General features: G+C 39.5%; 2 protein-coding genes across 10 annotated transcripts; one reads left to right on the top strand and one right to left on the bottom strand.

Moving 5' to 3' along the window:
- Positions 1-363: 363 nt before the first annotated feature.
- On the bottom strand, positions 364-5,795 carry sec22c (SEC22 homolog C, vesicle trafficking protein). Its single transcript, XM_083936140.1, has 7 exons — positions 5,688-5,795; positions 4,673-4,884; positions 4,329-4,492; positions 3,980-4,159; positions 3,719-3,837; positions 3,078-3,143; positions 364-2,973 (listed from the first exon to the last, which is right to left on the bottom strand). The coding sequence occupies exons 2-7, from the start codon at positions 4,852-4,854 to the stop codon at positions 2,773-2,775; spliced, it is 912 nt and encodes a 303-aa protein (XP_083792266.1). The 5' UTR covers positions 4,855-4,884; positions 5,688-5,795; the 3' UTR covers positions 364-2,772.
- Positions 5,796-5,984: 189 nt separating this feature from the next.
- On the top strand, positions 5,985-25,719 carry nktr (natural killer cell triggering receptor). Of its 9 annotated transcripts, none has more exons than XM_083935995.1 (17): positions 5,985-6,110; positions 7,801-7,879; positions 8,501-8,575; positions 11,092-11,199; positions 11,620-11,664; positions 15,470-15,557; positions 16,314-16,343; positions 16,848-16,993; positions 18,809-19,025; positions 19,202-19,369; positions 19,464-19,551; positions 19,948-20,096; positions 20,179-22,821; positions 23,031-23,114; positions 23,421-23,480; positions 24,237-24,338; positions 25,014-25,719. In XM_083935995.1, the coding sequence occupies exons 2-17, from the start codon at positions 7,822-7,824 to the stop codon at positions 25,081-25,083; spliced, it is 4,131 nt and encodes a 1,376-aa protein (XP_083792121.1). In that variant the 5' UTR covers positions 5,985-6,110; positions 7,801-7,821; the 3' UTR covers positions 25,084-25,719. The 9 variants fall into 9 exon arrangements, with proteins under 9 accessions (XP_083792121.1, XP_083792120.1, XP_083792119.1 ...); XM_083935994.1 differs by having other exon boundaries at positions 24,234-24,338; XM_083935993.1 differs by having other exon boundaries at positions 19,193-19,369.
- The last annotated feature ends 1,424 nt before the right edge of the window (positions 25,720-27,143 follow it).

The following is a 27,143-nucleotide window of genomic DNA, read 5'->3' as shown; positions in this document are numbered from 1 at the left end:
ATTCGTTTTCATATTTAATGGCCAATTAAAAAAAGAATTATGTTTTTAAAAAAGTACAAATGAGACATTAATACACAATTCCTTTTTATTGCAATTTAAAAATATAAATTAATTAATTACTTTGCAATTTAATTTATTCAATTGTAAATATTTAATGCCCATTTTCATTGTAGTGATTCATTGATGAAATGTGTGTGTTCCTACGATCTGGATGTAGCATATAGACATGTAATCACATGTTCTGTATACTGTCTGGTCACTGCTGACTATGGAGGTAATACTGATTTCTTGGACACACAAATCAAAGATCAACAACTGGAAAAAAGGACACTATTTATTAATGAAATGTCAGTTTTACCACAGCAAGGAAAAATAAAGCCCTGTAATAATCACCAGTGTATTTGGCAGTTTACAATGAATGACATTGTTACATTACTTCCCCCCATTACAAACAGGTTGCAGCCACACACAAAAAACACTGAATCAACCTTGTGAGTCTAATTACATATAAATAATTCTGACTGTGTTTTGTATTGAACAGAATAAAGAAAACGTCCTTTTAAACTCCAGGTTTTGAACCTGAATGATTTTCAAACTGTTTCCTGTATTCAGATCAGACTTAAGACGTCCGTCAGATGTTGATAAAAGGAAAATAGCATATCAAGAGAGGGCTGACACATCTGTTTCAACTGTATGTTATAAACCTTCATAATCAACAAAGTCATCCTTCATTTCCATTTCAAGTGTTCAAATGTTCCCCGTTATTTGGTTCTACAACTTTAGAACATTATTTTACAATTCATTTCATCAACTTGGCTTGTAGTGGAAATAGTGAGTCAGTAAAACCTCCTTTGTATCAAAAATATTACAGCGTCACCAATGTCCGACACAGAAAATACCATAAAGTTGCACTTATTTATAGTCTTCAGAATTGACCCAGCCCAAGAAAGCCCCATTTATACAACAGTTTACCTTATCATGGTCATATGCAACATTAAAAGTCAATGATCCAATCAAATTCCCTGCAATTTATTAAAATACCCAGATAGCACAACCTACTAGAGGACAAACTAAAACTGTATCAAGAAGAAGCTCAACTGTGTTATCTACGGCTACACTGCATGTTCTATCTCCAGTGAAAACAACTCACTCTTTGTAAACTACGAGCTAAAAGTGACTTTTTCTAAAAAAACTCTTCGGACATCACTTTGTACAAAAAGGACGTTTGGATTGTCGGATGAGATTCAAACCTTTTTGTTTCCCTTTAAAATTCCCTCCAACTTTCTTGATAACATAGACTGGTGAAAATGACACATTGCTACTTTTTTGACAAACTGCGTAAACTAATAATTTACTTCCTTTGCTTAAACGACATAAGTGCAACTGTTTAGCTATGTAACAAAGAAGCTAAATACACAAACATTTTAAAAAGGACTAAAATGAGACATTGCCTATTTTTCAGCAGCTCTTCTTTTCTATATTCAAGCATAGATTACAACCATGATTTCTATGTTTATAACAATTTGAGAACTAGGGAGTTGTGTTGAAACCCTAAAGCAAGACAAAACAATTTAAAGTAGTAAACATAAATCAGCATATAAATAGCTTAACCCGATACGCACCACATTCAAGAACAATTGCCATACCCAACACAAAAGATCTAAGCCTAATAGTGCAGTCAACGTTTTTTGAACCAACAAATTTCTATAGTATTTTATCCATCAAATCAGCGCTTTTATATTCTTACAGAGATCAGTAGAAAAAAAGACAACACAGACAAACTAAAATAACTTTGTTTTGCTCATAAAAAATGGGTTTAAATAAAGTCAATGTGATACAATTCTCCTTTTATCACAAATCAGATAGTATGCCTTAACATCACGAACACTGATAACCCCTCAGTATCAAATGTAGTTTCCATTAAGTCATTAACTAAATAACGGAGCCCTTACATCGGAACCTTTGCAACAACTAGCTGAGCACTTATCGGTGTATCTGTACATGAGTCACCACAGTAAGGCATGAAACAACCCACAGCTTTACATTTACACATTTTACACAAAATTAGGTTTTCACTGTAGCCTAATGAGCGAATAATGGAGAACTAATTTCTAAAAAAAAAGCTGCATTGTTCCCTATTTGACTGTCACTTATCTTAGATCAAACTGCACTAAATCATTTAAATATCACACCACCACCAGTGCGGCATGGATGATGAAACTGTCAGCCATGTGTGTCCCTGTAAGCATGTCTGTTACAATCACCAACTGTCACTTAGCGTATTAAAATGATTATGCAAGATAATCAGTGGCCTGTGGTAGCAGAAATAATACTTCAGAAATGCATCAAAGCATTAACAGCGTCAACAGTTAGAGATTTGATTAAATTATTGTTTCTACATGAAAAACTTTGGTCAGCAATTCTGACTGAAAAAAAGCTCCATTTTCTTCAAGAACCGTTTTGGACAGGATAGCACAAACCTTTAGTTCCTAAAACAGACATCTCCTTTAAGCGTCTCTGTTTCTGCATCTCACTGTATGCACTCTTTACAGTCTTGGAAACAAATGTATACAAAGTGCACGTACATTCAGTACTGTATACAAGAAATTATAAACTTGTAATTACAACTGTCCATGATGCTACTTGTTAAAAATCCCCACAAAATTTTCATAGCTCGTGTGCATCAAGCCATTTGCTTCCATGTTATTCTCACCTTCGCCAAAAACTGGACTGACAAAGAGCTGTGAGCGATGTAACGCAGTAAAATGCTCCTCAGACCCCGCAGTCGTTGGTTCTGTCTTGGAATTTGCGGCTGAGGATGAGCAGGGTGGAGAGGGCGGCGACTGATATGTGGAAGATCAGCTGCCACACGTTCCTCGGGCCGAGCAGGTAGAGGTTGCATAGGACGATGATGCTCAACAGGATGAAGGACTTGAGTTTCTTCCGAGATGAATGGAACAGGTAGAGGTGGCACTGTGGACGCAGAGAGGGCATCCACATGGTGTAAGAAAGAGTTCGACAAGGGGAGGGGGGGGGGGGGGGGGTCTGTTTGAAACAAAAATGTGAACTTGACTTACCTGAAACACACAGCAGACAAACGCCAGGAGAAATGCCACAACATTCCATATACCTTCATAATCATCCTGTGTAAAAGAGAATACAATTAACACAGTTATCAACATACCTTTAACTGTACCACATTTTAGATTTATCCACACAAGCGTGACAGTTTTGCAGTTTTTGCCGACCTCGCTCTTATCGAACTTCTGCTTTTACAGCAAAATGCTTATTCGTAGTAGCCAGTTCTGCCATTCTAAAATATCTATAATCAACGTTAGCTTATACGTGACTATTTCAGAATAAAATCCCCAACTAAGTGAAAGAGCCATAGTGCAGCATTCTACAGCACTGTACTTGTAATCATTACAGATGTTGTTGTTTTGGATGTCTGTACCTTGTTATTGTCCCCTCTGACTCCCAGCTTAACTTGTAAATTTGGTTTTAATCCTAGTACTTTCAAAACCCTTGTTATTGTTTTTTTTCCCGGTAGTTGTAAAACACCGCATTTTAATCATGTCTATGTCCTGTACATATAGAATAATTGACAATAAAGTTGACTTTCTCTTAAACAAGATATATTTAGGGATTAAACAACATCATTTATGACACATCAACATGCTACGAAACATTTGCGATAGGATTTTGGCTCTGACCATACCTGGAATGTGTACTCTATGAGGTGAACACCACGGATTATGTTCAAAGACCCACACATGATATTTAGGACCAGAGAGAGAATGCCTGGCGCGGTTACTGGTTCAAGTCTTATATTCTGACCTGTTAAGCGAAAGAAAGTGACCATACAAATAGTGTAAAATAATAAAACACATCCACAATACATCCTCATTTCTGCATCGCAGAAACGTGACGTAGACCACTGAATTGCATATGTGATAAGTCATTCGTTGAACAATCTTACCAGATCCAAGACCTTTCTCCATGTGGCCATTTGCTGTGCCGTTGGTGAGCTCCACTTCCTGCAAGTTAATTACTTGAGGTGGATGGATCCTCAGATCTCCCTGGACCTCAGCCAATGTTACCTCCAGGGTTGGACCACCGCTCTGGTTGTACTGCTGCTTCAGCTTCTGAATGGTGCCGTCTGTCAATTGGCAGAATATTAGAATAAATCAGTGTTTAAATCTAAAGCATCAAATCGCAGGAGCTTTGTTTGTCATTCAACACATCCTATTTTAATTCAAAACAATATTATGTGCGCTCTAAAATTATCAACAGCAAATCTAGATGACGATATTTCTCTTCCCACTCACCAAATTCCAAAAATGGATATGGCCTGGCTGCCAAGGCAACAACAGTGCTATTGAAGCATGCTGTGAATTCCCAGCGCAGATCTTCTAGGAAGCAGAAGGCCTTAGCAACAGGGAGGCTGCAGTGGCACACGGTCATGTAGGATACACCCTCTGACGAGACGAAGCTGAACAGGTGAGAGGAGAAAAGGTGTTTAGTAAACAAACAGCCTGACGCAGCATGACATGTGAGTGTGATCGACCAGACAGCAGCCAGTCCGTCTTCAGCATCACAAAATCGAAATAGAGACCCTTTATACTGTGTATTATGTCTTTGTGCCATTAAAGACAGTTATCAAAATCCTTACTATATGTTGAGCTCCTGGCCGTTGATGGTCCCTCTGTCAGGGAAACGGGCCAGTGCCTTGCTGATGGTCCTGAGCTGCTGCTTCCTCTCCTGGAGCTCTCGGTTGTGTTCAAAGTCTGTGGAGGCCGACAGGGGGAGTCCATCCCTCACCCGAACCACAAAGGCAAACAGGATCAGAGACATGATCCACTGGGTCCATGGAGAACACACTGCCTACGTGGGATAAAGAGAAAGATCAGATCGTCAGCATTGCTATGTTAGGGCTGCAACTTCTCCTACTTTCATAATTTGACAATCATGTTCTTGAATAAACTCATTTTGGTAAATAATATGTCAAAATGCTAGTCACAAACGCTCATCGCAAGTCCAAAAAGGTCGAATGGACGTCTTTAAATGTCTTTTTCTGTTTGAACAACAGTGTATATTGTTTACTTATCAGAAAGACAAAAAAACAACAAATATTTACTAATTACTTAAGTAATTACTGTGTGTGTGTGTGTGTGTGTGTGTGTGTGTGTGTGTGTGTGTGTGTAAGCTTGTCGTTTTAAATGTGTATTTTAAAGGTCTAGCCTATTCTTTTTGATGCTTTTATTGTTAAATTATGTCTGCACATTAAGGGAATGTACTGTAAATTTCGTTTTACTGGTACAATGACAATAAAGACCATTCAATTAAATCTTGGTTGAAACTGAGCCTTTAGCAGGTGCACACCGGTTCGGATCTTACATTTTGACCTCTTAGGCAAATTAAAGTGTCCAAACATATTAAATAACACAGAGAAAACTTCAAGAACGTTTTCTATTTTCATAAACATGAAATAAAAACAAAACACTGCGTCGTATATGCGACACTGTCTAAGTCTTATAGTGAACAGACTGGCAACAGAGTAAAAGCTAACTGCGTAACTTTGGTTTAAAATGTGTGCAGTTGTGTTAAATGTTACTCTGCTTTAAGAGATTATTAAGACTTCAGTCAAGGTCAATACGTGTACTTACACCTGAACTGTTACACCTTACCTCATTATCATGGGTTTCATGCTGAACCTTGTTACTTAGCTACTGAAGGTTAGCTGACTACACCATCATATAAAGGAAATACACCAGCAGCAGGTAGCCAGCTCCCGCTTTAGATACGCCTTACGAGTACTTTCTATTACCAGTGATCAATACTACTTATAATATAACCTAAATAACCTGTTATAACATACACATGAGATGTTATATTAAGATTAGCCAACGAGCTAACTTGAAATCTTTTTCCCGGATACAACAAAACCACAACAAATCTCCGACGGCAACTCGGGAGGGACAAAAATACTATTAACCAGGCGGAGTTGTTATGGTACAGCGCAGCAACCTCTTAACTAAAAGTGAAGTTAGCACATGCTAATTGTCGGCCGTCAGTGACTAGCTAATTCCCTGGCTAGCTACTGTACAGAGGTTAGTGACGATATGTCAGTTGCACAATTTGAGACACTGTAATCTGATTTTATTCATGGTTAAGTTGAATAGGAACAGAAACTGCGAGAAAACTCTAACGTAAGCTAAGCTAACGTTAGCTGCTAGCTGTTAGCTCAACCGTTTTGGAAGCGCTAACGTTAGCTTGTCCGTAGCTGTGTAATAAACATTTTTACTGTACGGTTATGGCTTCAAATAACATGGCTTGAACTTGTCATTGGTGTGGGTATAAATGTTTGCAGTACTGACGGTTAACATTAGTTAATGCCGACTCTGTGATGATCAGCTGTTCCTTGTTCGGATCGAAAGTGATTGTGGTGCATTGCATTCATATTTGGATTGCTTTTAAATAACGTATTAGCCACTGTAGTCTTCATGACTTGTTAGGCATGTAGATCATATTAGCTGTAGTTCATGCAAATAAATACTTTGTACATTTGAGACTGGCAGAGGTTGTCTATTATTGCTGCCTATGTTTAGCAGTGCAGTTTTACGATCTGACAATACCATCCCCAGTGCACCAAACACAGTCACGCTTTGTAACATGATAGCAGTTCGGCTAATACATTGCAACATTTATATATAAGTCAGCATGTTCCAGTTTCCTTTTGATCATTAGTTTTGAAGTAATTTATATATAAGTGCTTTAGAACTGTTTATTAATTTGCTTAAAATTAAAGTCGGTTGACACACTTGACAAATAAGGTCATATATATATGTGTCTTCCTTATGACTGCACTTCATATCTTGGACCATGACTGTTCTGATCAAGTGAAAGCCACATATCTTTCCTTGTGGTTAGCAGCTAAAGGCCTGACACTAGAAAAAAAGAATAAAATAATAAGGCTTTGTTTTCCTGGCTAGACTATCACCCCCTCAACCCACATGAACACAATGTGAGGTGATGAATAGTATAGGTCATCCGTGACTCTGCATTTCCTGAACAATATGCAGGCTGTATCATGCAAAGCGTGAGAAGATTAAGCTTTAAATAAATCAGAACATTGCTGACAGATTTTTGGACGCTCTGCTTTTTTGCAGCCTTGCACTTTGCCAGCGAAACATGTCTGGCAAGGCAAAGTATTAGTCTAATATGTGATGTATTCACACAAGCTTATGACACACCTCATATTGTTATGTAGTTTTTAGTAGCAACAGTTTATTGTCTTTTTTATGGTACAGGAGGGGGACACTAAGTTCACAAGGCGGTGTCATGATTTCCTAATAATGTGACAAGGTCAAACATTGTGAGGTGCTTGTGCTGTGGTGGCTACTTGTTTACTTAATCAAAATCAAACATGTTCACACCAAAAGGACACCGACACACCTTGAAGCTGAATCGTACACTCACACTTTGTCACAATGTGATAAATTAGTGGACAGTGGACACAGGGTTAAAAATGTACAGCTAGGAAGCATTGCTGTGCTGTGCTTGGATTTGCATATGTCCCCACAGACTTCCCTCTCACTCCCCCTCCCATCATTCTCTCCCCTCCCCTTTCTGTTTCTGTCCTCCCTCACTGTCTTAAGTCTCTCTACGTTGATTTCCAACACCCTGCTCTAAAAGGCTGTCATTTGTAGGTGTACACTTCAGAAGCTTACTTCTTCTTTAAGAGAAGGGAACCTTATTCTCTTTCCTGCTTAGCTTTTTTGTACTCTGTCTACATTTTAGGTCACCTACACTTTGATCACAATGGGGGTGAAAGACCGTCCTCAGTGTTACTTTGATGTGGAGCTCAACCGGGAGCCAGGTAAGAGAATTTAAAATCAGTTAGTTAGACATGTAAACAGCCTCAGCTCACTTTCATTGCCAGTTACTTTGAACTGAAAGCATCAATCAATATGTTTAAACTCTATGTATGTATGTTGTTTCTTTTGGAGCCATGCGATAGTCAATGGTTATATGAAATTAAAGTGGAACAACCAGTAGTACACTGGCTTGGTCGACTGGTTTTGTGTGAGTAACCATGGTTGTATTAAAGTCTCGGTCTGAGAAGCTATTAGCATTATGTACTTTACAAGCAGGAACTTTGTGCCGTTATTGTAAATGTAAAGACCAGTTTAGTGGCCTCAGGACTAATTAATATAGCTTTATTGACTTATTTGGATAGGGAGTGATAACATATTCCGGTTTTGCGCCTAACATTGGAAAACTTTCTTGAAGGTGTAAGCTTCACCACAGGATTCTTCTAATTCTTGGAAACCAATTAAAATTGTGCAGTGTAGTAACATTTTCTACTTGTAACTCTTAATAGTATCTGGGCCTAATCATTTTCTTTAAGTCATTGTTTTTCATAAAGCTACATTTATATCTACAAAGCCTCATCTTCTTTAAATAGTTCTAATTTCTTTCCTTTTTTGTGTTTTCTTAGTTGGGCGCATAGTCTTTCAACTTTTTTCAGATGTTTGTCCCAAGACAAGCAAAAACTTTCTCTGTTTGTGCACTGGTAAGTAATGTTGCTTGTTTTGTACTGTATAACCACATATTTGTGTTTCAAAAAGTCTAAAAAAGAGAGAAACCCGATGAGAGCATTACATGAAACTAATCTGCTTGTACAACTGACAACTGTAAACCATGTCATTATAGTACTCAATTCAATTTCCACAAGCAGTTGTGTTGTTGATTTGTCAGATAAAAGCAGAGACATCGGGGTAACATGCTACACAACAATCATTTTCTGGGTTTAAATTGTGTCATCTCTGTGTTGCATTAACATGTCTTTCTTTCTATCCTCTCCTCTCTACAATACAAATAATCATAATGACTTAATATATAAGAATATGACATGGATTGAAAAAAAGGGCCACTGTAGCAAAGTACACACTCTCTTTGGTCATTTGATATATTGAGGATAGGAGCAATGGCTGGAGTGTAAATTGTCCAGTGACAGATGGAGTCACTTGATGGGTAGAGGGTCCTGGTCTGCCTCTCTAGATATTTCATCCCACTGAGTAGAACGCTGTGTACTGTAGTAGTGTCGGTCTGCCTAGAGATAGCCATAAATCTGCAACCAGACTGCAGATCGATCCCCCCTCTCATTTTTCACCCCACCTGGCCAACGGGAATGTGATGCTGGCAAGGGCAGACACGGGAGATGGCTGGTTAGTCTGTTCCTTTGCGTGGTCACACAAACACAACATACCACACACAACTCAGATGGGCAGTTTGTTGTGGCTTTCTCAGAGTCTCAAATTTGTCCTTTTAGGAGGAGATCAGCTCACACTATGAGAAACCAAACCCTCGAAACAAAGCTGAAGCCATTGAAGCAGAATACTAGAAGACTAGCAACCTAAGCCGCTCATTTGAACAGTCAGCTCTTTGTCCTACGAAAGCACACGTAAACGCATCAACACATCTAATGAAATCTCTGCATTCACATCTCCTTTCACCCCTGCTGGTATCACTCCAGTGGAAGATTTTTGAATGAATTCTGCAGTCCTGCACATGGGTATTAACAAAATGATGCCTGAACAAAGGCATCCAGTTTATTGAAATCCTTTACCCCAAATGTGGTTTCATTCCCTTGTTAAGCATAAACCCCATGTGGCAACGTTCAAGACTAACATTTCTTAACACCTCAAGGCATCTGTTATACGAAAAGCGCTTCACACAGTAGCAGGTCTGTTTAGAGCCCGACCGTGTGGGATTTTTGAGACCATTACCGATGATAGAGGGGAAAATTGCCTTACATTGTCAACCAATACTCGAAAACAGCACTGAAAAAATAAAATAAATTGCTACATAGACATTAGTATTGAATGTTCAGTATCAGTCAATTGCTGACCATTTAAATAGAGAACAATGTAATGACACAATTTCTAAAGCAACCCATGCATTGTTTTTGGCATTATTTGTTCTGTAAGACAAGATAAGGTTGACACCTGGATCTGGCTGGACCCTGTACTGTTTGGTCATTGTGCTTAATTGTGGGGTCAGCGATGACTATGATGTGAATGCCTGGATATTAAAGGTTCATCTGTAGTGGTCCCAGTAATATTTGTTTGTTGTGTACTGAAGTAACATATCCCATGTCATAGTTAAATGGGCTGGCTTTGCCTCCACGGCTCTCCCAGACTTCCCCAAAGCATGAAATACAGACTCTCTTTTTTTTCACCGCTTAGCCAAACTGGTTATCATAATAAACAACAGAGAAACCTACAAAGCTTACAACAGGGAGCATAATTCTTTGCTCAGGGCTCCATTACACCACTGTATCTTTACACAGCAAATATTTGCTTGCTGCCATAGTAAGGCTCTGAATGTTGAGCACAGCTCCTTTAATAGCTCCCCCGGAAACTGAAAGTGAAACTTAAGCTCCATTGGCATTGTTTCCTTGTGCTACTTTGACATGTTTCTGTTTAAAGAGGATTTTTCTTTTCATCATAATGTGTACTGCTTTCAGTTGTTTGAGCTATTTATCTCATCTGAGTTTATCTCAACACACACATACTCTTTGCATTAAAAATGGCAGCGGGAGCAACCTTGATTCAGGAAGATGATCATCCGATATATCGTGATATCAGCTGAATGTGCACGCTGATTTATTTATTCATTTTTGGCAGTTTTTTAAGCCTTTATAAGATAGGACAGACAGGAAATGGGGTGAGAGGGGGGGGGGGGCATGCAGCAAAGGGCCGCAGGTCGGAGTTGAACCCGCGGCCGCTGCCTCGAGGACCTTCAGCCTCTTTGCATGGGGCGACTGCTCTAAACACTAGCCACCAGCCGCTACACACTGATTTATTTTAAAACTGCAAAGGCCAGTGGGGTAGCTCCAACTAAAACAATCAGTCCAGCCAGAAAGTTTTTATATAGGTGCATATCGGACAACATATACATTGATGCTGATAGATACTGATATGTATGTGAGGGGCCAGTATCATCAGATAAATCGGTCTGGCTCTGTGTCTGTTGAAGGTTTTGTGTTGGATGAGAGCTCAGTTTAACATATATGTGTAATTGCAGGTGAAAGAGGAGCTGGCAAAATCACAGGGAAAAAGCTGTGCTACAAAGGCTCCACATTTCATAGAGTTGTAAAGAACTTTATGGTCCAAGGAGGCGACTTCACCGAAGGTAATTATTTCTAACATTTAACCTCATTCGCTTTGAAAGTTTGTGTTTGATTAAAATTGTTTCATATTTCTTTTTAACATAAAATCCAACGGAAAGCAACAGAGCTGCTTTGAAAAAGATGCTGCATCTGACTTTGCTAAAGGAACTATTAATGGCTTTTTTTGGTACAAAATGTGTTTCAATAATGTTTTCACGGCTAACAGTTACAACAAAAACTAAAAATAGATGCTATTAGTCTCATCAAAGTGCCAATATGTTTACGACAGGAATCCAAGAGACGATACTGTTTCCTTAATGTGGCCGCTGCTTTCAAAAATGTGTCCTTTAAACACGTTTTTTGTCCAAAATGCTGATGAGACAGCACTTTTTCTGTAAAGTTCTTTTAATGGCCTAATTATTTTATTGTGTTAATTTCTGCAGGAAATGGAAGAGGAGGAGAGTCCATATACGGTGGCTACTTTGAAGGTAATGGAATATCAAATTATCTAATAAACAGCCCACATTGTTGAAGTCTCATAAATGTTTATCTAAATACATCTTAGCAACGTTTGCATGAGAATAATATTGCATGTGCCTGTTGTGCTAATAATTGTTTCTTTTGAATTTCCTATGTATGACTCTGTCGACCTTCACTTTTCCATTGTATAGTGCTGTCTTCTGTTTAGTAACAGTAGTGGGCTTTATGCAAACAGCATGGAGAGAAGGTATTCTCTTTACTGAAAGCTACAATCTTCCTGCCTAAAATTTTCAACATATTCTTTTATTTATAGAGTGATCTTTTGCAAAATGAGAAGGTAAGAGATGTACACAGCTCAGTAACACCATGTCAACATTGTCCCCACCACCTTCCTCTGTCAGTCAAAACGGTGCGAATGTTTGCAGTGGTGCAGATGCAAATTTGTACTGTTACAGGATTTTCTATTCAGACAGCGACCCTGTTAGACCCCCCACACTCAAAACCTCGGGCTGCTCAAGTTACTTTTTATGCTACATACGTGGTATTTATAGCTGCATGTGGTCAGATACAGGCTGCAGGTTTCTCTGCTAAATAGGAAGACTCAATACGGCAGTGGGAAAAAAACAGAGGGACATAAACTACAGCTTTATATATTGGGAATCGTTTTAAATGTTGTGTTTTCCAAATTTAAAGGCAAAAGCTCGACGATATTTATGACTATTAACTGATTTTATTCTATATGTGATTATTTCCAGTGGATTTTCATAATTCAGTTTATTAAATTGTTCATACTCTTTTTCACAGCATTCAATGGGTGGTTTACGTTCATTTCGTGTGCTATGAAAGTCACCTTTAGGAGACTTGAAACTTGCTTTAGATACAACATTCACTTGGTTCCCACGGCTCCTTGAAAGTTTGTGAATTTGAATTAAGGCCATGGATGGTCTTTTTTAAAAGACAGAAATATACATGGAAATGTATATATTTTGTGCAAGAATAGAATTTGGAAGTTCTTTTGGTACATAAGTTTTTTTCAGTTCTGAATTCTGAAGTTTGCAGTTTTCAGTTCAAAATAAAGGTTTTTATTGAAATGCCTTGGATATTTAAAAAACATACTAGTACAGCAGTGGTAGAGCCAATAAATAATAAATAAGTTATGAATGAATTATTAATAAATTATTAATAATTTGTTCTCTAATTTTTAACTCCATTGTAAACATATTTGTAACTTAATGTTAGTACATCTGCTACGCGGTCTGCATGCGAGTCTCCCACTGTCAGCCTGCTAGTTCTCATTATGACATTTCCCAGTGTTGTAACAGTAATTGACCTCGATCCATGTCTCGCACTAAAAAAGTCAAATTGTATAGAAGTCAATGAGAAAATGAGCCTACTTCTTTCTTAACATTTTACTAATGAGTTCATGGTCTCAGTCACTAGTTTCAAGCCTTTTCAATACAGCATGGTGTTCATTTAGTAAATTATGGTCCCATTAACCTCTTCTTCCCTGAGCCCCCGCCGGCGGGGGCTATCACGCAGTATAACAACATCCCCCTCTGCAGCAACATGTAGCTTGCATACAGACACACATGCTGCATACCCACAGAAAGCTAAGAATCTCTTCTACACGCTCATATAAACCATTTGTATGACCAACAAACACAGTTACAACAGCGAGCAATCAAACAATATGAGGCGAAAAAACAGAAATAAGAGCAACACAGACAAATAAAGCTGGCACAGCAAGATTTCACTGCATCCACTCCATAGCAGAGTCTCCACACGTTCCAAAAATACTATTTTTATCACTCTACGACCAAGTTTCACTGATCCAGTAGCCAAATATGACAGAAAACAACAAGCGCATTTGAAAACCAAAACCAGAAATGCTGTCTTACCTTTGCAGTATCACAGTGAAAAGTTTAATCCACAGAAATAAAAACCGCTGAAATGGAAGGACAACATCTCCCAGCATGCTTTGGAGGTTTTTCCGGCTTCTTTGACCTGCTAAGCCCGCTTTTCAAAGGCTCTGATTGGGTCATAGCGCCTGTCCGTCATGTAGTGTAGCTCGTCCTTATCCCTTTGTGATTCGCTAGTCGTGTGGTTTAAGTAAAAAAAAACGCTCACAACTTGATTCTATTGGTTCTTACGATTCCAACGAGGTGTCATGCTTCAAGATTGACCAAAGTGGACGGAAGATATAGCCCCGCGTAAGGGCGCTAGCGCCGTTAGCGCTGTGACGCACGGTGACAGACTGAGGCTGGCGTGAATACACGGACTGACACTCGCTGTTCTGCTGCTTTTATGCACTTTATCTTCCTGTGGCTGTGCAAGCCAAGGATCTGTGTCTTGTAAATAGTTGTTTGCAGAATATTTTGGCCAGCACTTTGCTATTGCACTTTGTAGTGGCACATTGTTGTTGTTGCTGTTGCTGATTTCCATCATTATTGTTACTATTTTAATTACTATGTCCCTACTATTATTATATTATTACAGTTATTGTTGTATTATAGTGAATACAGTAATCTGACCCTTTTGGAGACAAATGTAGTCCTTTTGTAGGGTTTATGTGTGTGTGTGTAGGGGGGGGGGGGGTCCTATTTATTATTATTTTTTTTTTTTTTCAAAAACTGTTTTCTCTTAGATCCAAAATGACATTTAAATTAAATTAAATTAATTTTACAACGTGGTACCTAAGAAATCTCAAATGGCACTAATGGTGCCAAGTTGTGCCAAATCGTGCCAAATATGCCAAACTTGAGGACGCCTATATATTTCTTCAATAAGACCTCTATAATTGTTCCTCTGCTTTATTTCAGCAGCATCAAACTTCTCACAGGTGATGTCCAGATGTTGTTCCATGGCTTTATTGAGTTTTTTGGCTACTGTGGCATTATTTTCAAAGGGATATTTATATAAAATGACAATTTTTTTTGGGCGAGGGAAGAAATTCTTCCATTTTTGCTTTGTTCCATCTGCATTTACTCTGACACACTTGCATTAATAGTGCTGCTTACACTTCTGATGCCATCTCACATGTGTAACCTTTATTGTAATACCAAGATAATGCACATAAAGCTTGTAATTACAGAGATATACCCTATTTATTCTGAGCATGTCATTTTCGAGCAGGAACCTCAAAAACGGACTCAGGGAAGAAGAGGTTAAAGTAAAATAGACCATAAAGCAGGGTTCTTGAATTTGATATTTAAGAAGGTGTTTGAACTGGATTTATCATAGTGAGCATCTAGTCGACTTCTATTGGTCCACTTCACATGACTGTGAAGCACTTATGTTTACAGTACAGTTATGTTTTTACAAGAGTTGCATTTCCTTCTTGATTGTCTTCTGCTTTTATTTGTTTATTCAGGTCTTTAGCTTATTATTTATTTATTTTTTTATTTCTAATATCTGCTCAATTCTCTTTGTATCTTCTGTCACTGAGAATTTTCGAAATCATCCCGGCTCAATGATAATGTAACCTTGATGATAAAAAAGGCAATCATCTATCTAAAGCAAGATTCAATTAATTTTTCTCCCAACGCATGTTAAAATGAATGGAAACCAGTATAATGGGATTTGTAGTTAATAGTTTATATCATACAAAACCAGTTTGGTACTTTAGAAAAGGACTAGAAGTAACAAACAAAACAACACAAACCTTTATAAAACTGCCTTTTATGGAAGGACTGGTTGGCAAGGCAATGATTTGGTTACCTGGATTAAAATCCTGTTCTCCCCTGAATATTTCCGCTATCATGCATCAGAGAACACACTCTGAGACTTCGATACCTCTGTCTCTGCTCCCGACAGATGAGAACTTCACGCTCAAACACGACAGAGCCTTCCTGTTGTCAATGGCCAATCGTGGGAAGGACACCAACGGTTCACAGTTTTTCATGTGAGTTCCACAAAGTTAGTCCAATAGAATTTGTCTTTGAGTGTGAACGTAATCAACCTCCTCACTGTGTGCAGTTAGATTTTCAAAGTGCAGAGAAACATGGATTCATTCTTTCTTTCTTTTTTTACCTATAAATGTGTTACATTTTTTCTCTTGCCGTTTTTGTGTAAAATTTACAGAAACTCTAGCATCCTGCTCTTCCAAGGTAATGTGTCTCCAAGGCTGTGTTTCTCTCTCTCTCTCCTGACTGTATTTATTATTCAGTATTTTACATTTGTGTTCTGCACAGTAAAGTGTTTATTTCTGACATATTTTGAACAATATTCACAATTGAACTGAGGTAATGTGGCTTCCTTTATCACTAAAACAGGCTGTCAGCACCATAAGTAAGAATTGAATAGAAACTCTTGAAACATAAAGGAGGTAATGCTGTCTGTCTGTTAGGAAGATCCAAACATGGTCATATAACTGCCCGCACTCTGTTGTTGAGGGTTTTTATTGCCTGTTCATGGCTGTCTTTAATTGAAAAGCCCAGATTACAAGTTTTCTAAATGTATTTGCAATCAATTTTCAACAGACAACTAGTCTGATAAATGATTTACCTTATTAAGATTTTTCCAGTGGTACAGTAGCATCCGCACTTTGTTGAAGTTACTTGTTTATTCTCATAGTTTTCCTCCTTTCTCTCTTTCTCGTGACCCCACCCCTGCCATTGGTTGACCTTCCCTGGCATCTTGCTGGATTTCCCACAAACAGCACAACCAAGACGGCACCTCATCTCGATGGGTAAAATCTAAAAGCTTTCAAGAAGCATTAAAATGATATTTAGACTTAATAACGAACCTTCATTTCTGACTTGATTTTCCAGCATGCGATTCAATTATTTCCAGAATTCTTAGAAAAAAAACTCAATATTTGTGACTATATACTAATGAGTCAAAATAAAAAAAACAAGCATATTTTAGTGTGTGTAATGGTGTGTTTAGGTAGAATGCATAAAGTTTACAATAGCACATGCATTCAGAAGATAAATACTAGGTGCTGGACAGAAGAAAATGTGAAAGACCGAAATAGAGTCTTCACACTAGATAATGCTCCCATAAACATATGTGTGTTGGTAAAATAAATATATTTTTATAGGAGCATAAGCTAGTCTATTTCTCAGTGTTTGTGTGGCATACCTTCAGAAACAGATATAAGTTTTCAGGGCCTTTGAAGACACTGAGATCACATAATAGTCAATTCGCTGCATAGTTGTAAGAGGTGTCTGTTTCTCCCACCTCTTTGCAGAGTCCACGTTGTCTTTGGTCTGGTCATCTCCGGCTTTGAAGTGATAAAGAAGGTCGAGGGGCTGAAGACTGACTCAGCCAGCAGACCCTACGCTGATGTGAGAGTGATGGATTGTGGGCAACTTATCACCAAGTCCGCTAATGATGGTACGTTCAATAACCAATCTACACTTTCTTGAAGGTTGTCAAGGCCTTGAAAGCCTTTTTTCCCCCTGTGATTAATTTGCTTGGCGTGGGTTTTTTCAAACTGTTGTTTTCGTGAAGAGTTCCTTCACACGGAACGCGAATATCACGTGGCATAAAACCCAAGGTCGATTTTTCTGAGCCTTCGCACCACAAATAAAGGCATCAACCAATAAGCCACACTGTCGTACTTATGAGGATTATAAAACAACAACACAGAGGCTCCGTAGTGCAAATCAAGACGTTAAACTTAATTACTGCTTTCAACCTTGACACAGTTTGAGCATACCAGATCCACTCCTTCCGTTCTTACCTTTCACAATAAAAGCCCCAAACATACACTACATAACTGTTAAAAGGGAATTCATATTCACTCAGAGCATTTCAGAAATTCAATAAAAATGGTCTGCTGCTAATTAAACTTTTTATTTAACAACTGTCGGTATGCATAGTTTTGATACAAAATATTAGTAGGCGAGCATTTCGTATTTTTGCATCACTTATTTGTCATGCCCCCTGTATGTAAATGCCTTTATTCTGTTTTTTAATGTCAACAAATGCGATAAAATGATTCCAAACTTAGCCACTCTGCCCAAGTTTATTTGTACCTACTTAAGATATAAAACTCAACTAGAGACCATTTTGTGATGATATCACACCCGCTGTGACACCAAATCACGCCAGACATAAAGTTGGGGGGACAATGGCCCCTTTCCTACCTCTTACCCAACTACTTCTGCCGCCCTTGCTCGAACCACACCCATCTTTGAACTCTGCCTTCATTTTGATTTTGACTACATGCCGGTAAAGTTTCGTGACTATATTTTGCACGGTTGTGAGGCTGTGGCGGTGATCTGTCCACAGTCAGAAATATAAACACCTAGCAAAGACTCAAAACTGCCTCTGTGATAGTTCCTGCTACAGCAGCTGTCTCCAGGACCACATATTGCCATGACACACACACACACACACACACACACACTGAATCACAAGGTGTGAAAACAACACCAGTGTCTTTGTCGCAGCTGGTAAAAATTGGGTCGCGGATACATTTTTACAAAAGGCTCCGTAATTTCTTTTTAATTCTTTAAAAACATCTGGGCACTGTAAATGCTACTTATACAGGAGTTAATTGGGACGTTTTTCAGCCAGTAATTAAAAAAGCGTTTGTCATTTATGTGTTTTTAATCATTTTTGGACAGCAAGAGCTCAGAGGAGTAATTGTTGCTTTTGGTCTTTTCTCTCATGGGACTTATTGACAAGAAAAATATCACCAGACTTGTCCACCAAGCTAATATAATGTCTGGTGTATATGACAATTTTTTGTTCGTTTTTAATACAAAAGCTTATCCATTATTTTTCAGTGAGGAATACATAAGCTTATACCTCTTATTCCCTTTTTTTGTCTCCTGTGGGGAATAACGTGTGTTGCCTGTGATTGTAACTGGGTCATATTTTGTGCTCATGCTGTAAGAAGTTGGCATTTTGGTGCCAGCATTTTCCCCCACTGGCATTAGCTACAGGGCATGTAACCTGATCTTTCGTTTAATGAGGATCAGTGAGGTGATCTCTGTAAAGTTCACTTGGCATCTGCCCACCTGACTGTGCCAGGCCTGCTTTCCCTGCCCCCATCATACCACGAAGAATCAAACAAAGCCTTAGTTGTTGTAGCGTTACACCACCCTCAAAGTGACTCCTGGCATTTGAACTTTCCTTCTTTCTGTTGATAAGATGCCTGTTTTTTAATGAAATGACTTGCCGTTATGTTTCTTGCTTCAGTACTTAAAGGCAAGCGGAAAAGAACCTCCCACTCTGCGGACTCGTCCATAAGTTCTCATGACTCGTCCTCTCAGTTCTCTTCAGCGGGATCTGAACGTGAATCAGATGAAAATCACAAACATCACAAGCACAAGAGACATGTGAAGAGTAAACGGTCTAAAAAGAAAAGGAGGGAATCAAAGATGAAGAGCATTGATGATCTGCCCTCCAAGCAAAGGTAGTTTTATTTTAGTTTACATGCTTAGAATAATTACTTGCATGTACTTCAAATGAGCCAGATCAGTATATTCAAGTAGATGTAGAAGTACTGACATGATTCATTGTCAGAGATGGGTTAGTTCTTTGCACAACAAAATGTTGTTTTGCATATTGTTGTCATTGAAGCTCTCACAGTCCCGTGGAAACAGAGATGCTGGAGGGAGACGGTGAAGTGGAGGGAGAGAAGGAGCAGAGTGGAAGGAGAGAGAAGCCCGTCGTCCGCCCAGAGGAAATCCCACCAGTGCCGGAGAACCGCTTCCTGCTGCGAAGGGACATGCCATCTCAGGAAGACAAAACAGAAATGTCAGCTTTTTTGGAATATATTTCTGATATATATTGACAAGTGTACACTTGAGTAATATCCCTAGGTGTTTACTTTGAAATGTGAACTTTTCAGAGTTGAGATAGAAGAAACAACTCTTGCAGCTGACCAGAAACCATCAGTCTCCAAGTCTGGACGGAAGATCAAAGGCAGAGGAACAATGGTTTGCTCACCTCAATTAACATCAAAGATTTGTCTGTTAAGCTCTGGTGTTTATGTAATATTTGTTCTCATAGTAGTCTGCTTGTAATTTTACCTGATCCACTTCAACTAATTCCAAGGGCCAATTTGTATACACTACCATTGTCAAGGGGTCGTAGGTAGTAGACAATGGTTCCTTTAAGGGGTCACAAGCCAAGGGTAGAAACCACATCTCTTTCATTGACCCCATAAACATTTTATTTAGTTTTTTTTCCCCATGCTTATCTCTGCCTGCATAACTTTTCTTTGCCACTATTATGCAATCTGAAGTATTTTTTGTAAATATCGCTTAAAGCAAAGAATCTTTAGCATCTTGTTAATGCTAGTATTGATATACAGTATTTTTACTTTTTTGCAGAGATATCGCACCCCCACAATGTCTAAATCGCGCTCTGCATCTTTGGAAGAACGTGGCAGCAGTGAAACTCCGCCACACTGGAAAGAAGAGATGAAGAGAACCAAAGTTTATCATCCACCGAGCATCGAGAGGTGGAGCAAAGGAGACAAGTAGGACTTAATATTTTTTACTTTGAAACTTAGAACATCAGTTTTTTCTTTATTTTTCTTCATGCATCTTTTGACTTAACAGATTGAATGACCATTCCTCAAGCAGATGGGAGGACAGTAGAGACTCTGAATGGTCCCGGTCTGCAGGACACTCCTCAGACTGCAGCACTGAGAGGTCCAGCCTGCACCGCCAACAGAAGAAAGAGAAGAAGAAAGCCAAACACAAGAAGAAGGCCAAAAAACGAAAACGTGGCAAGAAAAGCTCCAAGAATAAACCTCAAAAGTTGAAATTGGGTGAAAAGTCAGTGTCTTCAGAAAGAAAGTCCAGAAGATCACGCTCTCCATCCCGCACCTCTTCAGATCAGCATAATTCGTCAACTCGGAGGAGACGGCGGTCCTCGTTGTCTTTCAGAGACTCACAGTCCTACTCTAGATCCTACAAATCCAGTCAGTCCAGATCTAGGGGGAGGTCCAGGTCTTATTCAAGATCCAGAAGCCTTTCTAGGTCCAGAAGTCGATCTTTGTCTAGATCCAGATCCCAGTCCTATTCTCGATCTCGGTCTAGATCCAGGTCAAGGTTAAGATCAAGATCCAGATACAGATCTAGGTCTTTGTCTCCATCCAGAAAGAAGAGTTCATCCAGATCCCCAAGAAAGAGGAAAGCCAGCAAGCCCAAAGCAGATGCCAAGATGCCCGAGAAGCTTCCAGACAGCAAAGTCACACCTGTCTCCAGACTCCCGAGTGTCCCGGCTCCCGAAAATGTCCCTGTGATCCCAATGAGCGACAGTCCCCCACCCTCACGCTGGAAGCCCGATCAAAAGCCCTGGAAGCCCTCTTACATCCATATTCAGGAGATTAAAGCTAAAGTTGCTCCCAGCTCTTCCACTGGACAAACAGTAGCTAGGGTTACAGAAAAAGCTCAGAGTTCCATTACACCAAAGGGTCTGCAAGGTGCCTCTGAAAGCCACAAACCGGCAGGGCGCTCACACAGCAGGTCCTCCAGAACGAAGTCCTACAGCCGCTCATACAGTTGCTCAAGGAGCAGAAGTTACAGCAGGTCCAGGTCCAGATCTCCCCATCTGTGTAGATCAAGGTCACGCTCCTACAGCAGATCAGACTCTGAAAACTCTGAAAAACAGAAAGCACATAGAAAAAAGAAGAATTTACTAGACAAGGAATGGAAAGAGTATTACGGCTCTCTGAATAGGGTAAAAAATGTAGACAGGTACATTTCCCACACCAGTAGTCAAGAGGGGTCAGGATCGGAAGAGCGTGATCCTGATATCAGTGACTCTTTGGAGAAAAAAATCCTGCAGGATCAAGAGACAAAGCATCCCAGCTCAGTGCCGGCGGAGAGCTTTAATAGCAGGTCTGAATGGGATAGTGACAGTGATAAAGTGAGCCAGAGCAACATTGCTACACTGTCAAAAAAGCAGAAACAACCCACTCAGTCCAGTGGGGAATTTCTTGGCGTAAAGTTATCTGCTCTCACTGGATGGAATTCAGAAAGTGATTCTGAAAATATAACCACCAGGATGCTGGCCATATCTGAAAAAGAGGAAGGGGAGGCTAGTTCAGAATCAGAATATGAGGGTAGCAGAAAGACGTCAGGGGCAGTGACGACCGTGCCAGAGCACAAGATCGCTGCTGCTGCCGCTACTAGTGAGTCGGAGAAAAATCCTGACAAGGCTGCAGAGCCAGAGAAGCACAAGAGCAAGAAGAAGGCTAAGCGTAAGCATAAACATAAGAGACGAAGTGAGAACAAAAGTGGTTCCCATCACAGTAAGGACCAAGGAAAGAGATCAAAGAGGAAGCACCAGAAGCTCAAAGAGACTTTTCACTGGCAGCCACCTCTGGAGTTCGAAGAGGAGGAAGAAGAGGTTGAATTGAAACGTGAGAAACACAGCCCTGGTAGAGTTTTCAAGGAAAAGCCATGTGGAGGCAGTATGAATGAAGACTTAACTTCTTTAAACAAGAATCCTACTAGAGAAAAAGAGAGGGAACAACAGAGAGCAAAAGAATGTATCAACAGAAACCCAAAACACGCCGAACCTCATCTTCAGTCATCCAACAGTAATGGTGCTCTATCGCCCAGTATCAAAGAGTCATTGGATGATATGGACATTTGTACCCCAGAGCATGATGCTGAAATTGTAGAACCTCCAGTTACACAGTGTCTTTATAATAATGCCCCTGAATTAACTGTAAAATCTACCTCACAGTCTTCAGATACGGAAAGTGGAAATTGTGCTTTACCTCACAGCAAAGAACAGCCTTCTGTTACCTCCACATCAACAGCTGGTGGACTGCGAGATGAAACAGCCACTGGCAAACCTGTCGGTACTGCAGTCAACTTCAAATGGAGGCCTTTGAAAGGAACGTCAGCTCTCGGGAATGTGAACGTGCCGCCCGTCATCACAAATAACATCCAAGTTCAAGAGAACCAGACCTCCAACACGCAGGGAGTGAGGATGGAGATAAAAAGCAAAAGTCTAGTCCGACCGGGATCTCTTTTCGATGAGGTTCGTAAGACCGCACGTCTCAATCAGAGGCCCAGGAACCAAGAGAGCTCCAGCGAGGAGAGATCTCCGTCTGTGGGAAATATGAAGAAGAAGAAGAAGAAGAAGTCGCGCTCTGTTTCTAGTCACCGGTCCCGCTCCAGAGGCTGGTCCCAGTCCTATAGCAGGTCTAGAAGTAGGTCCCGCAGCTCAAGCTACTCTTCCAGGTAAGACAGATGATTAATTGAAGACCGTAAAATCAATAAATCTTTCTTAATGCCGGAGAGTTTTCCTGGATACGATTGTTGTGAAGTGATAAACTTGACGAATGTGAAGCATGTAGTCCCGAAGCTGGAATCTGTGTCTGTAATACAGACATTTTGTTCTAGCTTTGGTAAAATGTCATTTATACAGTAACACACCCTAATTCTTTTAGGAGCCGTAGCAGGAGTCGGAGGAGAAGTGGAAGAGGACGTTCCCGCTCTCGTAGCAGCACATATCGAAGTTACAGGAGTCACAGGTACACCCTAACACTGATTTCAGTGGTGGTTTCCAGTGGGGAAGTGTTTTCAGCGAACTCAGTGGAAACCACACAGAGCAGAAACCTTGAAGTTCCTGAGGGTTCAGTGTAATGCTCTTTATTTTACATTTCAGCCATGTAGAGACTTAAGAGTGCTCAATAACCTCTGTCGTGTTTAAAATGTTTTGTCTCTATACACAACCCTCCCAAAACGTCCCATTATATTTTTCCTTTTGTGTATTTTAATGTATGATCGGTCTTGAAGCATCTTTTAAATCTGTCTGTCTTTTTTGTGTCTTCTATTAGTCAGACGCACAGGAGAAGTCATTCCAGAAATCGCTCATATAATCGCCGTCGGAGATCCAGGTCTGTGAGCTGTTTATGCAACAGACACTCAGAAATGTTTCACTTTTCATGTGAGGTGTGACTTAAGTGCAGGTATAAACCTGAATAAATCTGATCTCATTTTGTCCTAATCACAAGTTAATTTGGAATCAGGTGTGAAATGCTTCAGTAGTATTCAAGAGTTTGAAAGGATATTTATATAACTGTCAGTTTTTCATTAACTGTGACAGGAAGGCTTTAGAAATCGAGTTTATATGATAGCATGCGAACAATGACTGAGTAATACGCATCAAGAAGAAACAGGCTTTTGTGTGAGGACATTAGAGTTAAAAGATGTACGAGAATATTCAATTATTCCATTGATTATTTTGATACATCATTTTTCAAGTGAAGATTAACTGCTTTTTTTTCTTCTTTTGCTTTGTGTTGATAAGCTTATTTTTCTTCTGGTTTGTAGGACAAAGTCAGCTATTGTAAAAAAAATCGCCTTGCCATCCTCTTATATTTATAGCCCTAAAGATGAATCTATACATCAATAATCATTTGTTGTAGCCCTAGAAGAGGTCCATCCTATATTTAGTTATTAATTATAGTATCTGCAATTCCATGGAGCAGGGATAACCGATCAATCTTTTTCACTATGCACGCAGACAACATTCAAATGAAAATCAGTGACGGGTCTGAATCATCATGCATTATAACTCTGCTTTCCCTCTGTGGGAATGAAACCCTCTTTTGGAGATACCCCGAAAATAATATCTCCGTATGTTAAAGCAGGTCACACTCTTACGACAGCTATTCCAGTCGGAGTCGGAGTGCGAGCCGGAGACGAGGGCGCAGACGAAGTGACAGCTACAGAAGCTCAGACCGACGATCCCGGTAAGTTGTTCTGCTGCGAATTTTAAGGGAACACATTTTTAAGGGAAACACTATTCTACAGCGGAGCAGACACGGGGCACTACCCCGGTGTTGCTAGTGCAATTGGCAATTCAGATGCAGCTGGACCTTATGATGAATCCCACTGCTTTTCTTGGCAAGACTCTCCCTACGTAGCATTTAAGTGCTAGGATTAGCCAAGCGTCCGTGCTTGTGCGTTCAGGTCTTATCCCCCCGGTCAATGGGGCAATTCTGACACCAAGCACTCGAGGTCAGGGCCTAACCTCAACTATCTGTCTAACCACTCAGCTGTTAGGCAGGGGGAGTGTTGCCCGGAAAAGCAGCGGGATTTCTAATTACGCCACAGCTACCGGTAATGCTGAAGTCATTCATATGAATATTTCATCAACAAATCAGTAGAGATTTGGAAGGGAACATCTCACATTTTGACATAAATTGTGGCCGCCAGGTCTGAAAAGTCAAGTCAGAGCATCGACCACACCAGCAACATGAAACCACACATCGAGTTGAAGCATGTGGGCGGAGGTTCTATAAGTTCATTGTTTTTGGGACTGAACTGTAAACTCGCTGACCACACTGACAAAGGCATACAACGCATTCAGCCAAGTGTGTGTTTGTAAGTATAACATGTTTCATTATGATCTCTGTCTGTTGAAGGTCATCCCGCTCCTCCAGCCGCAGTTCTTCCAGGCGCAGAAGTCCCAGTCGCAGCAGTCGGGACAGTTGAGCCTCAGGCGGGTCGATGGATTCAAGTCTAGTGAGAGGGAACAAAACCACAAAGTCTGGACACTGTGCACGCACAATAGCAATTATTGTATCAGCAACTAAAGTTCTAAGAGAAAGAGTTTTATTCCATCTTGTTACTAGTTTAATACTGCATTGTATGACAGTGATAGTTGATGTGAATGTTATAGAATGTAAATATACGAACCACTTTACAGGCTTACATGATCGGGACTATCAGCTGAGAACAACAGCCTACAACCTCCATGTGATATATATTATGATAAACTCTGTATTTTATATTGGATATTCCTTTTCTACTTGGGTTTTTTTCTACACTGAAATGTACAATAATGATACTGTAAGTGTGTCTAATCCTCTCATGTTAAGGATTAAGTGGGTAAAGGTTCAGGTTATGCCTTAAATTCATTTTCTCTAAAAACAAAAACAAAAAACAAAGTCCTCATTCAATGGAAAAAAAACATTTTGTAGCAGTTTCAAGCCGTAATTTGTCTTTGCTCCATTCGTTTATTATTGCATTGTGAATGTTAAAAGCTGTACGCAAAGTATATTGTCTGTGATTTTGTTTTATTCAAACCGTTATGAATGTTTAAACCTAATAAATACCACAGGATCTCAAGCCTCTGTTCTTCATCAGTGTACAATAGATAATCGAGCAGACGTCAGTTCATTTGTACCTCTACAATGGCGCCATCTACCTCTCAATTCAGAACTGCAGCTTGTGTGAACCTGCGACATCAATCCAATGAGTCGTAGTGTAATGACTTTTATCATGGCCGACTTAAACACGTATTATACACTGACCAAATACTGATCTTATTATACTGTAACTGTCTTATTTTTATTCATGCAGTTCGAAGAAAATTGAAAGACTCCATGAAATGATTCAGAACTAAATATAAACTATAATATGAAATTTAAATGTGGTTCCCTCCTTGCTATTATCTGTGAATACTTCAAACTGCTGGTGTATGAGTTCCTGTCCATCTCTGGAGCTTTTGTGAGCTGCGTGCTAGAGACCAAGAAAACTCCATCAGATACAGATTCCTTAAATTATAGTGACATTTCATGTGCAAATGCAGGTGGTGTAAACGTCTACCGTTCTGTGCTGGTATCACTCATACAAATGACACAATCAGCATGCATCGTGTGCTGCACTCATGGATTAAATAACTCAAATCAATTCAACTTTATTCATCCCTGAGGGGAAATTCTTGCTTACAGACAGGTAATATCAAGCGTTGGAAGTACTTTTTTTACGTTTTGTTCATAAAAAACTATTTCACAAGCTAATGGGGAACTCTTGTAAGATGCTAAAGTGTGTATTTAACATGTAAAATAACTGTAAAGCTCACAGCAGCAGTTCCTAACCCTGAAAAGACAAATCTGATGGATGAATAAATGTTACTATAAGAACATTTCAATGTATATTTTCTCTTACTTTTTTGTAAAATTCCAGATGCTTTTACCTCGTCAGGTCTTAAATTAAACAATCTGAGAAGAAAACAACCTTTTTGTAGCATAGTAAAAAAAAAAAAAGTGACGCTTCCTAGTTTTATTGAATATAACCCTATATATTCATCTTGCATTGAATAATTTAGCTTCCTCCAGGCATTGTTTTATTTCTAAGTCTTGTTTATGTGAGTATACGTAGGTGTATGTTGTGATGATAGGCGAGACTCAAGTGTATCTGAATACATTTATGTCAATCTAAATTATAACGTGTGAATGTGCAAACAGATTACAATTCACGTCCACATTCAGGTCATAAACTGGTAGACTAGTACACAGTACAGGCTCTTACTCGTGCCTCGCCTTTCAATCACTGATACAGGATTGGATTCATGTTTTCCCTCACAAAATATGTCCTACGGTACCCTTTTTGTTAACAAGCAGGTGTTTTATAGGGTGCAAAATATGATTTCCAGGCTCCTTTGAGAGTGTGGAGGCTTCACTTGAGCTCAACGCCTCAGGCTTCATAAGGAAAAATCATTAGCCTGCTGTCACTTTTTGGGGAAATAGATGGTTCAGTTTTCAATGAGT

Source organism: Echiichthys vipera (genome assembly GCF_963691815.1).
Source record: "Echiichthys vipera genome assembly, chromosome: 21".
Lineage (NCBI taxonomy): Eukaryota > Metazoa > Chordata > Actinopteri > Perciformes > Trachinidae > Echiichthys > Echiichthys vipera.
This window is presented reverse-complemented; position numbering and strand designations above follow the sequence as displayed.

Excerpts from the sequence above, each read along its gene's own strand:
- sec22c (XM_083936140.1), bottom strand. The coding sequence starts at position 4,854 with ATGTCTCTGATCCTGTTTGCCTTTGTGGTTCGGGTGAGGGATGGACTC. Across the intron at positions 4,493-4,672 it reads GGCCAGGAGCTCAACATATA|CTTCGTCTCGTCAGAGGGTG; the intron begins GTAAGGATTTTG and ends TCACCTGTTCAG. Across the intron at positions 3,144-3,718 it reads TCATAGAGTACACATTCCAG|GATGATTATGAAGGTATATG; the intron begins GTATGGTCAGAG and ends TCTTTTACACAG.
- nktr (XM_083935992.1), top strand. The coding sequence starts at position 7,822 with ATGGGGGTGAAAGACCGTCCTCAGTGTTACTTTGATGTGGAGCTCAAC. Across the intron at positions 7,880-8,500 it reads GGAGCTCAACCGGGAGCCAG|TTGGGCGCATAGTCTTTCAA; the intron begins GTAAGAGAATTT and ends GTGTTTTCTTAG. Across the intron at positions 15,558-16,313 it reads AACGGTTCACAGTTTTTCAT|CACAACCAAGACGGCACCTC; the intron begins GTGAGTTCCACA and ends TCCCACAAACAG.